Consider the following 12388-nt stretch of genomic DNA (forward strand, 5'->3'; position numbering starts at 1 on the left):
TTCATTAGGGAAAAAGTTTCTCTCCTCTGATTTCTTACGCAGCAATTTCTTAAGTACATAGCGGAATCAACACTTTCATTAAGTCATGCACTTAGTAACACACTGAAGTACTGTCCCTCCTTTCTGGGAGGCTCACTAGAGCAGAACATTCTACTTTCTTTTGGAGTAGTTACAACTTTGGAAAACAGAATCTTTCATGAGAGGTAATTCCTTCTCTCTCCTATTAGTGCTTGGATTGCTGTAAGGGAAAGGGTCACCGTTCTTGAGACAGCATCTACCCCTGCATACTGTCTCTATTTTTGGAGCACTCGGGAGCTTCAACAGCGCCTGGATGAAGCAGAGTGCCAGGCAGTGCAGGAAATAGAGCACAGAGACAATCCCTGCCCTGGCATAAACTTTAAATTTCTGAATCCTGGTAGAACTGAAGCTGTAGAATATACAAAAGTAACAGAAAATATGAAAATGGAGAAAAAATATAAGCTGATTAAAGAATGGTCACAACTGTGTATATTTTTTCCCCTTCAGTGACATATTTAGGTCAAAAAATATTCTGCCTAGTTTTGGGAAGATGTTGGAGAACATCTTTGTACCTTTGTTTGAAGCAACAATCAATCCCAAAGACCACAAAGAATTGCACCTTTTCCTCAAATATGTAAGTATGTTTGGATTTTCTGTCTCACATGAAATGGATCCTCTCCTACTCATAAATTCTGTTTGTCCACAGCTGTTTCCAGACACTGAAAAGGCTTCCTCCTCCATAGATTACTTGTATTATTGTTTTAAAGCCCCGACATACAATTTAATAATAGCCTGGGTAAGGTCCTTTTGTCAAATAGTTGCTGTTTATCTCCTCTGAAACAGCTCAACAGCTATTTATTTGTCCTGTTGGTAATCCTCTCTGTAAAGAAGGACCAAAAAACGTTCACATGCTCTTATGCAAAGGGAACACCGTAATCCAGAGGTGTACTTTGAGCTTGCCTCTGGGACTGGCCTCCAGAAAGGAGGCAACTGAAAGGAAGCATTGTGTAGATCCTGATGGGACTCAGGAGAGATGTGGGGATGTAGCTGCTGGGATGTAATTAAAAGAGACATTTCTGAGTATGCCCCAAATCAGAACTCTGAGGTTTCCTGGGAGCCTCTGGCCTTCAGCTGCTTTTCAAATAACAAAGCAGATGAGTTTAAAGGATTATAATCTGGACTTCAGGGAGTTTTACATGCCTAAGCCCCCCACAGGAGTCTGAAGGCTTTTGTGCACCTGGGCCTCCTATTTGTCTCAGAAGAAAATAATGGGTGAAACCTCCTTTGAGAAAACACATTATTCCTGCTGTCTGCATGGTATGGTAGGAGGACAGAGCAGCAGGACTGCTAGCACAAAGAGGGAAACGAAGAAAGAGGACTAGATGCTTTATACAAGCAAGTCCTGAAGTAAGATAAGTAACGTTGAAGTTTGCTTCTTGAAAACACTGATTTCTGTGAATCTCTTCTCCCACCAGGTGACTGGCTTTGACAGTGTTGATGATGAATCCAAACATAGTGGCCATATGTTCTCTGACAAGAGCCTTAACCCTGACCTCTGGACCAGTGAGAAGAATCCCCCGTATAGCTATTATTTGTATTATATGTATGTGAACATCATGTTGCTAAACAACCTTAGGAGGTAAGTAGTCATTTTCTCTTTTACAAGCTTCCAGAAAGAAAAATCAACAATCTTGGTCTCAATCTAAGTCAGTGTCTAGATCATGTGTCTTTAGAAGCAAAATATATAATATAAAATATATAATATTTTAAAGAGTCCAAGAGGAGTACATGAGTTATTTTGAAAACATTAACTGCAAAATGAATTCAAATGAAATATTCAGAAATTGTAAAGGCATCAGGTTAGTATCTTGGTTTCACATTTGTGTGTATTTTTGTTTTGTGAATTCCTTAAACCTGAATGTATCAAACAAAACAAAAGAAGAAACCCCACAGAATTGACTTGTTGACCTTTGCTTGGATTTACAGTGGATTTCCAAATATAATGTACCTCTTGGTAGCTTGCTATCTCCTGGTAATTTAAGAGATACAAAGTTATGTTGTGAAATAAGGGCTGCTGCTGTTATCAAAGATAGACAAAGGAAGACATAATTATAAACTGCACATCTAGCTAACTCACTTTAGCATGCTTGTTGACTCACTCAGTTTTACTACTTTCGAGACCAATGTCTAGGCAAGTAATGGAGGAGTTACGATACGGAATGTGAGATCATGACTGTAAAAACAGATTTTGGCATCAGGCTCAGTAAAGCCTGAAATCCAACTCGAGGTTATGTTTCTGACTCTGTGGCTGACTCACTGAGTGATCTGCACAACTGACTCAACTTCAGGCACAGTGAGGTTATCCATTGATACTACGTTGTCATGACTTACCTTGCAAGGATTTGGTTCAATATTATTTATAAAACATTTTGGGATTTTCGTATAGGAGGTGCACAGATTTGTCATTTTAACAGGTCTTATCCAAGTTAACATTCAAAATATTATTTCTTCTCTCCCACTGCTACCTCAAGCATTTCTTTCTCTACCACCCGATGTAATCAAAACTCATAATAGAAACATCCACCTTAAATTAGCTTGTACCTGCAACAAACAGGCCTAGTTGTTAGTTTTAGTGCTATAATGGAAAGGACCCAGTACAGCAGGATATCTAAGTCATCCCTTTCTCCTGACTTCCTTTACATTCTCTGTAGTCTACGTTTTTTCCTTTTCCAAAGACAGAGATTCTGTCAGAACTTAGGCATTTCTTTTTTACCTCAAGATCATTTCAACTACTGTTTGAAAATCTCCCTAGATAATCATTAAATATTCTTTACAGCTAGGTGAGATAATGACACAATTCATCAATGAGTCAGTAAAACTGTTCACTCTGTTAAACGTACTGAGTATTTGAGACACCACAGCCAGTCCATTACAAGACTTTTCTATTTTTGGTAGTATTACTGAAGTCAGTGAGGATGGATTACATCCTCACATCCATTTTCAGGAGGAATGTTACTAAACATCCATCCTAGAACTGCCTTATACTCTAGCAGTCCTTGTTGAAATTCTTTGTTTTGAACATCTCCAAATACTTATGGGACTTTTGTCTGCGCTGAATAACAGGGTCCATTATAACCTAAAACCCAGCATAATTTTTAATATAGATGATAAAAATAAAATAGTTCTAGAAATTATAGTGTGAAGTCTAGTGTAATAACTAACACTCCTAGATCATCTCTGTGCTACTGAGGGTGTGGTTTTATGCTACACTTAACCTGGTGAGATGGCAGGTTGTCATCACACTAGGTAGTGTTAGCTAACTCCTGGCCATGTGCTTCCACTTCTTCCCTCATGTGAATCTAGGAATTATGCGGCCACACGTTGCATCAGTTCACTTAGCTTTCCATCTGCCAGTTCCCTCAACTGAAATCAGTTCAATAACTGTTCACCCAGTAGCTAAACAATTGGTAAATGAGATGTAACTGGGGAAAGAAAGAAGAAGGAAGACACAATTACGTCAGGTGGTGGAAGGGGCTTGGGTGGAGGGACCTGCCCTTTTGACAGCAGCCCACAGGTAGGCCTGATTAGATGTCATGTCAAACTGTATGAGAATGTGCAACTTTTGGGTTTTTTTTTGAATTCCCACATTAATGATAATTATATACAAAATAGATGAAGAACAGTGTATTTTTTGTTAGTGGAACTTGCTTTTAATCTCCTCAGGGAAAGAGGCATGTGTACTTTCCTGTTTCGACCTCACTGTGGAGAAGCTGGGTCTATCACACACCTTGTATCAGCCTTTCTGACAGCAGACAACATATCTCATGGATTGCTCTTGAAGAAGGTATTGCTTGGTTGCTCACCTAAACCAATCACTATCTGCTTAGACATCAGTCATTGGTTCAAACAGCAGTCACAAATTGACTTTATCTGAGCAGCCCAGAATTAATTTTCTTAGCAAGGCACAAGTAATTCTTCACTTTGATCAGAAATAAATAAGCTCAGCTGAACTTCCTATTTCTTATTTAAGCTACAAAAATATAGCTTTTCCTAAGTTGCTATTTTAAAGCTATGTCTTTATAGGGAGGATCAACTGTTCAGATATGTCAAGGACTTGGCGGCATCTGGTTTTGGTTACTCCAAGCAGAGCTAAAATTACATGGAAAAAACTGCTTAGACTTGTTACTACTCCCTCGTTTAGGTCCCAGAAAAATTTAAGGAAAGCTCTAGTTTCTTCTGGACAGGGACAAAGGTAATTTTCCCTGACTGGCATCCCTGTACTTCAAGGTTCATTCAGAAGTTCCTTAATGTTTTGATTATTTGTATCTAGAGTAACTGGGATCATTTGATCAAGAAATTTAACATCGCTATATAACACAGCAATATTTTATATACAACTTGATTGGTATCACAGGACAAATGTTATTGTTCCTGGCATATCAGTTAATAAAAACCATCATACAATTCATCCCCAGGCCACCGTTTTGTGATTAAAATAATTGGTCAGTGGGTGGCAGACTTGCACTGAGTTTATTGTAATTTTTTGGAAAGAGTTCTCTTATGCATTCTCCTCTTCACTCTCTCCTGCTTAGCCTGGTGCGATAACCTGGCATAGCAGATAATAAAGACCTTTGTTAGGTTCACAGTTAGTTAAGCCAAAAATAGTAATGAAGATGAGGTGACCACAGATTATTTATATTATGTGCAACAGCAACACACGACTTCTAATAAATTAAAACTACTTCTGCTCCTAAAATTTACCTGTTGGACTGCAATTTTGAAAACAACAAATTGCTTAGCAGTTCTTACACATCTGTTATCTGTGACTTTCAGGTTTTGGGGGAAGGTATGCAGTTAGGATCAAATGCAGTGCCCTTAATAGTCATATATACTTACTAATGTACAGAAATATTAGTCATCATATTTTTAAAAAGAGGATGACACACATGTTGAAGAATGTAAATTATTTTTATAAAGTTCAGTAACATTTAAAATTCAGACTTTTAAATATTTTCTAAAGAAGTCAGAGTTTAGTGTCAACCTAATTTTTTTTGGTCTTAGTCCTCCCTCTGTAGTGCTGTTTCCATTTTATCCACGGGAAATCCTTCTTTTTTTCATTATCCATAGTACCATTAAATACTGATTGTGTTTTGTTTTGCAGAGTCCTGTCCTCCAGTATCTTTATTATCTTGCACAAATACCCATTGCTATGTCTCCACTTAGTAACAACAGCCTATTCCTGGAGTACTCAAAAAATCCACTACGGGAATTTCTACATAAGGGACTTCATGTCTCTCTGTCCACAGATGATCCTATGCAGTTTCATTACACAAAGGTAAAAATTGCAAAAAGCACTTGTCTTTGAATTTGGCAACAGTACCACGTAGGCCCAGAATGACCTTATACCAGAATGATATTTGATATCATTGCTTAGGAGATAAAGTTTCATGTCTTTCAGTCACTTCATTCATTATTCTTCCTCATTCTCAGTCTACTACTCACTGTTAGGTTTCAGAGGGAAATGTCCGATTTCCTAATTATGTTTCTTTTGTACTCTTGCCTCTCCAGTGTTGGCTGTTGAAGTATAGAATGAAGGATGAGGCTGAAGGGAGGTTTGAGCCTTCATAAACAATCCTCTAGAGTGCCAGGGAAGTCCAGTTTCCTTACTAATAAATCTGGGGAAGTACATCACAAAAACACCATGTGGAATCTCCGAAGATGACGTATGAGCTGTTTGCTCAGTGAACTAAAACCAATTCTTGCCCTTGGGTGGCCTGGCAGGACAGAAATGCCTGGTCACTGGTTTTGATGCCCCAATTTTGTGGTTGGCATTGACTTGAGTCATGCTGTGCCTTGGAGTGGCCTGTACATTGCTCAGTTGTCTGTGTTCTGAGGACAAGCTGAGCTCTGGTGTGCTTCACCCAGGCTTGCTTCTGGCCCATGACATGTCTCTGCTGGAAAAGACAGAGAGCTTCTGTGGGGGCTTTCTGCATGGATGTAACGCAGCACCAGCCGAGTTACGCATAGTGTGGAAGATCCTCAGCTGTGACAGCCCACTAGAGTCAGACCCAGCCTCCTTGTGCGGAGGGTCAGAAGTGAGAAATTGCCCTGCTATCTGTCTATGTACGTATTCATTAAAGATTTATAACTAGATCCTCAAGGTGTTTATATACCCTGGGATCTCATTTGAGAGATAATAAATGCCTCTAAGGATCTGGACTGCAGGCTGCAATTTCTTAGACTAAGGTAACTGGATACCCAGTGCCTATTAATTATTTAACAGTTGCCCTTGGGAAATTTGAAATAAACAGTTCTGTTCATTAGTAATTGTGATGTCTTAAACCTCTAATTTTTCACAGCTATCTAAAGAGCATGTACAAATTCCTTAATTAGTAATGAGTACATATCCAATTTACATCTTATTTACATATAATTTAATATTAAACATATTTTGGTGATACAGGAAGCTCTCATGGAAGAATATGCTATTGCAGCCCAGGTGTGGAAACTAAGTACCTGTGACTTGTGTGAAATAGCACGAAACAGCGTACTACAGAGTGGATTGTCAGATAAGGTAATTATGGCTGAAAAAATCTCTTTTGTGAATATTAGGGCAAGTAGGAACTGGGAAGTCAATAGTCTGAAAATTGAATAGTAGGTGTTTATGTGATGTATTTGTGCACATCTCTATCCTCTTTTCCAGAAATATTCACAAACTATCTGTTATGCAGTCTTACATTAAAAAAAGTACTAATGTTACATTTTTCCTCATTAGCTTTGTTTTGGAATGCCCAAAACATGCAGAGAGACCAGGTGCCTGTTTATACTCAATTCTGCCTCCATTCCCAAACTTTTAATTATTTGGGTGATATTACTTTGCCAGTAATTTTATAATCATGTCTTGCATTGAGTAAAAACAAGCTGCCTGTCATAAGCAAGACGTTTTTGCTTAGAAGGGAGTACTACAGAAAATATTCTGGTTTAGATAGGTAGTCAGATTAGATTAAATTCCCTTTTGGCTTTAAAATTCTATACATCCATGGCTTTCTCTAGGACTTATTTTAGAGCATCCTCTCTTCTATGTTACTTTCGAACATTCCTCTCAAGGAGCTGGTATGTGAAGGTTTTACAAGTATATTCTGTTGTTTCTTGCAATATTCTCTAGTTACAACTACTAACCTTCCTCTTGTGCAACATTTAGCTAACAGAAGAAACCTAAGCCTCTTTTTGACCTCTCACGTGAAAGATGTAGTAGTAAAGACCGAACACTAGCACAACGGGTTTTAGCAAACAGACCGAGTGCACTGCTGAGTAATTATATATATAAACTTTGGCCTTAAAATCTCCAAAACTGGTTAAGATCTGGGGTAAAGTTCAGTGGCCAGCTGGTTGAAGCTGCTCTTCTCACTTGCACCGGAGTCATTCAACCAACAAATATTCAGTTATACAATAAATCAAAGCAGTTGAACTGACTTCTTCCTTTTTATGTTTAATTCCGTTCACAGGAAAAACAGAAATTCTTAGGGGTGAATTACTGTAAAGAAGGGCCTGAGGGAAATGACATTCGAAAGACAAATGTTGCACAGATCCGGATGGCCTTCAGGTACGAGACACTGTGCAATGAACTTAGTTTCCTGTCTGATGCTATGAGAACAGAAGAGATTTCTACTCTGTCAAAGTAGTTACAAACTCAAAGAAACCAGAACATTTCACTCCTAAGCAGGATAAGATGCTCATTAACATTGAATCATCTGTCTTTGATGCTACCAAGACATAACTGAACAGTACAGAGAAAAATAGAGTATCTGTGGAAGGTAAACGGCGTTTGCTGTTATCTTTTACTGCATTATTCTCTTTGAAAAAATTTCAGTTTCTACAAACATTAGGCTTTGTAAGATTGCTGTAAATATTAAATGCAAACTCAGAATCACGTAACACTTGTTTCATACTGTCTTAACTGTGCACTATGCTGTAGCTTGGAAAACAACAGAGAATATTCATAGCGCATCCTGTGATATGCAGCTTAGGATTCTGCAGATGCTGACAGTATACATGCACCTGTTTCTGTCTGGATAGTCGCAGTAGCAATCATGGCATTTAGCACTTGTAATTTAACCCTTTATTCATTAGCAGTTTGTATGGGGTGCATTATTTTGAGGCTACCCTTTTATTCTGGAAGGTGTTCTGACACAGTTTTTATCTTAATGTTTCAGCAGTTATACTGGAAAACTAGAAAAAAAATCCGGTAGTCTTGTTTAATAACTAATTAATTACTTCCTGTTGTCATGTAGGATGACTGTGAAGAACAGCAGATTAATGCTTTTTAGTCTAGTAAGTAGAAAACACGGTGTCAAAATCATCACTATTGTACATTGTAATAACGAGTCTAATTATATCATGAAAACTTTGCCTTGAAAGTTGAGAACACTTTTTTATTGCTTTATAATGGGAATATGTGGATATGCCAGTTCAAATTACTTGGAAATATTTGCAGATAATTTTGCTTGCATGTAAAGAGAGATTTTTTACTTAAACAAAGGAAGTGTTCTTATGAATCAGTGGTAGAAACTCCAGACCTGTGTTCTGGTCCTACTTCTGACATCTTTTTACACATTTGTGTTAGTTTGTATTTTAGTCAATTAGAGTGGAATGAGAGGTCAAACTATCTATTTATACAGAAGCTAACCCACCTGAAATATCTTATTTCAAATCATGTTATGTTAAACTTTTTATTTATGATGGCGTGGCTAGTAAAATGCAGCCACTGGAATATTTATCACTTTCAATCTTTTTTCTATTTGATCATCCTTCTTAAGACACAGTACTATACATTCAGAAAGGATTAAAAGTAAGAACATGATAGCATCTATACATTGTAGAAGCTGCATGTAGTTTCACACCAAAAAAGACTCAAAGCTAGGGGCAGCAGAGGATGTTGATGCCTGTAAGTCCAACATTACACTGCTTAATTTGAAGGCCTGTAGTCCCTAAGCTAGGATCTTGAGCCTACGGTTAGAGACCTGGGTACCTAATGTAATACATAGGGAGGTTAGGCATCTTAGAACAGTAATTCATAATTAATGCGTAAAAAGTAAATAATGAATACTAGCCAATCAAGCCTCACTAGACCTAGAACCCTGCATGTTTCACTACATCAGACGTCTTGTGCCACTTGTAGTTCTTAGGCCAGGCCCTTCTCCTGGGGCTTGGGCACCTACATCCTTCCTTTCAAGAGCTGGTCAGGTCTCCCTTGTAAATGCAGCCAGAAGTAGCAGTGGTGACATCACCAATACCAAAAAACTCATTAATGGCATAAATGTATATATGTATTGAAGACATATTCTTTCTCCTCAGGCTGTGGCAGTTCAAAGCAATACCTACAAGGACACTTTTTTATTGTACCTGCTGTCCTGAATGGTGATTGCAGGGAAATAGCACCAAAGTAAGGGAAGGAGGAATTCCCTATGACCTCCTATAGCTGTGTAGCCCTGAAGGAGCCCTGTAAGAGAGATTAAACCTAAAGACCCTTAGGAAGCAGCCTGGAAGTAAGGCTGCTCCGAGGGAGACCGAGGCACAGGAGCAGAGTTCTGGCCATCCAGTCACCGTTACAGTTAGCCAGTGTCATGCATAGGGAGCTGCAGTGATTGCAGACATTCTTCATCCGAAATATGGTTACAGGCAGGTGGTGGGAGACTTTACTTTAGCCCTTCAGTGACCTAGCCTAATGTCTGCAGTGTTCAACTAGTGCCAGATTTTATATTCCTTGGGCAGCTAAAAATTGTGTGAAATCATGCTACACTGCTCCACTGTATGATAATAAAATTGTCCAAAGTTCTTAGTCTACAATGCCTACTGGCCTCACAGAAACTTCAGCAGCTCATATAATGCATCATCAGGATTGGCGAGTGTAATTTTCTTAGGATAAAGTCTGAAAACAGTGGTTCAAGAATTTTAGCTGCATAAAACGCAGATGTGTTGTTTTCACTAGTACAACTTCCTAATAAATTGTTATCAACATAACATCAATTACTTGCGAAAAGCATCTGTCCAGGCTAAATAAGCAACATGCTTGGTTTGAAGAATTTAAATTGTAAGTATTTTCATTTGCTTTACTTGGGTTGTTTCACCAGAAGATTGCTATTAGTGCTGCTTTTGTTGTCACTTGGATTTCTTATTTAGTTTTCTTAATATTATACTAACTTTGTGTATGTTTAATACCTTTTCAGCTTTCCTTACCTCAAACACATCAGGCTCTAATATGTCTGTAGCTCTTATTAAAGGAAAAAACCAAAACTGGATTTGAATATTCACTTAGTGGACAGTAATCGGGATTTTGACAATAATAACAATAACACACAAGTGGTTATGACCAAAAGTTCTGCTTTCTATGCTTCCTTGTGTGCTGCTTTTAAGGATAAATTGAGCTAATAATGTTACATTTAGGGAAACAAACCGACATCCTTTCAAGCTTCCACTACTACATCTCTTTTGGTCATCTTTTAATTAGGCAAAAGTTACTGATTCTCAAGTTCAGTTCTTAAACTTCAGCGTCTTTTCTTTTTTAAAGTTGCACTTCTGTTCTAATGTATGGCTGTTCAAAATAGCCTTGCAGTCTTAGGATATATACGTAATGAAAGGCAGATCCAGTATTGAAGTGTTACTGACATCTGAATTACCGTTGTACGCATTTACTCAAATGTGCAACAGGGCAGTTGCTGATTCCGCCCCCCCGCCCCCTGACCGTGTTCAGCTCAAACCTGGTTACCCCACGGCCGACGTTTTACTCAAACAGAGAGGGACTAGAAGAACATCATTGTAGGTGGTGATTGGGGCGGGTGTTGCTTCAGAATGGGAGAGTATCCTATTTCCTCATCGTTTCATTGTTGTTAAGGTTCAAACATTACTCAAGACTTCCTTAAATCTGTTAGCTCGGAGCATTTTATACTTTCACCTAAAATGGTTAATTATGGTTATTTGATGTTTACAACATACCTATCTGAACAATTTCTAGTGATGCTCTTCCATTCTGTTACGTTATTTTAGCTCTGCCACTGGATAATACAATTTTTTTTCTCACCCCAGAGCTACCTTATCTTCTCCTATCATTGCTCTTTACTTGTGGCTAAACCTTTCTGTTCTATTTGCCTAGTTAAAATCTAAGTCTGAAAAAGGTGGGTGGGGGAGGGAAGTCTGTAAAAACTGCTTTTTCTTTCTGTGCCTGGGTTAAATGATGTTTATCTTTCGCCTCTTGTGGAAGCATTAAACATTACACTAATAAATAAATTACAAAAGAATACGGTTAGGGTTTTTATGTGTGTACACCTCTCAATAAAATTGTAGCTGCTCAAATCTCTGCATTTAAGTAGAACTAAAAACCTATGCAATTAAACTGTTAGCAGTACAGAAGACTAAACCAAAATTAAGGACTACCACAGCATGAAAACTGAAAAAAAAAACAGTGGAGATAGAGAAGATAATAAGCAATATGTAGGAGAAGGCACTAAAAGCTTAGCTGACTTAAAGCAATTCAGTATTAATGAAAACCAGCTGTTCTGATCTGTGCCAACAGAAGACCTGGCACTAAGTCCTGAAGTGAAATTGTATTGCGGGGCTGCCCCCACTGTCTCTTGGTGCCCTGGTTCCCTGCTCATCCAAACTGGGCATCAGGGCAGGGCATGCAGCACCTCTCCTCCTGATCCTGGAGCCTCATCTTGGTATTAAACTGAGAGTCAAAACACCTGAATTTGGGAGCAGGAAAGCAGTTCTGACACTCACAGTTGAAACAATTTAAGCAGTACACAGAACAGCTGTATCTGACAAAACACACAACTAAGAGCCAACAAGTGACAAATTGAAATAAATAGCATCAACATAGACATTCTGCTACAAGATGACTTTTGAGGAAAAAAAGTTTAACACAAATTACTTTCTCCAGTAGGAAATGTAATAAAGATCAAAGTGTGTGTCTCTCTGTGTACACAAGCAGCACTCATGAAGCACAAGAGTACAGACTCATCTGTAACTGAAGAATGTGTATTTCTCCCCCATACCTCTCAAAGCACTAAGTATCATTGTTAAGCAGCATAGAGAATAGTATATATAATAGTGAGACACCAACACCACTAATTCATTAATCATTAACCATGACTAACAGGTACTGTCTCACGTAAAAAATATTTTTTGGAAGGTCTCTTAAAGTGGGTTGGAACCACATTAGCATGGAAGCATAGACTGTTGTATCAAAACCCTACCTTGTTCCACATACAATCAAATTCCAGAGGGGCAGGTTTCTGACTAATTTAAGCTTAATTCATAAAAACACCGTGTATTTTTAAATAGCACTTTGAACCAAAGACAACTGATTATTTAA

At 38.2% G+C, this 12388-nt stretch overlaps 1 protein-coding gene across 5 annotated transcripts in view; it reads left to right on the plus strand.

Annotated features, from left to right (window-relative positions):
• The window catches only part of AMPD3 (adenosine monophosphate deaminase 3), a 46487-nt gene that overhangs the window by 24290 nt on the left and 9809 nt on the right, over nucleotides 1–12388 (plus strand). For 2 of the 5 annotated variants that reach the window (XM_075163150.1, XM_075163146.1), the window contains exons 10-15: nucleotides 526–652; nucleotides 1494–1657; nucleotides 3742–3862; nucleotides 5180–5353; nucleotides 6482–6592; nucleotides 7524–7832. In XM_075163150.1, the coding sequence (XP_075019251.1) occupies nucleotides 526–652; nucleotides 1494–1657; nucleotides 3742–3862; nucleotides 5180–5353; nucleotides 6482–6592; nucleotides 7524–7700 (874 nt within the window). In that variant the 3' untranslated portion in view covers nucleotides 7701–7832. Of the gene's footprint in view, nucleotides 1–525; nucleotides 653–1493; nucleotides 1658–3741; nucleotides 3863–5179; nucleotides 5354–5586; nucleotides 6142–6481; nucleotides 6593–7523; nucleotides 7833–12388 lie in introns of those variants that run through there. The other 3 variants (XM_075163147.1, XM_075163148.1, XM_075163149.1) reach the window with 3 other exon arrangements.

The sequence above is a fragment of the Calonectris borealis genome, chromosome 14 (genome assembly GCF_964195595.1).
Source record: "Calonectris borealis chromosome 14, bCalBor7.hap1.2, whole genome shotgun sequence".
NCBI classification, from domain to species: Eukaryota; Metazoa; Chordata; class Aves; order Procellariiformes; family Procellariidae; genus Calonectris; species Calonectris borealis.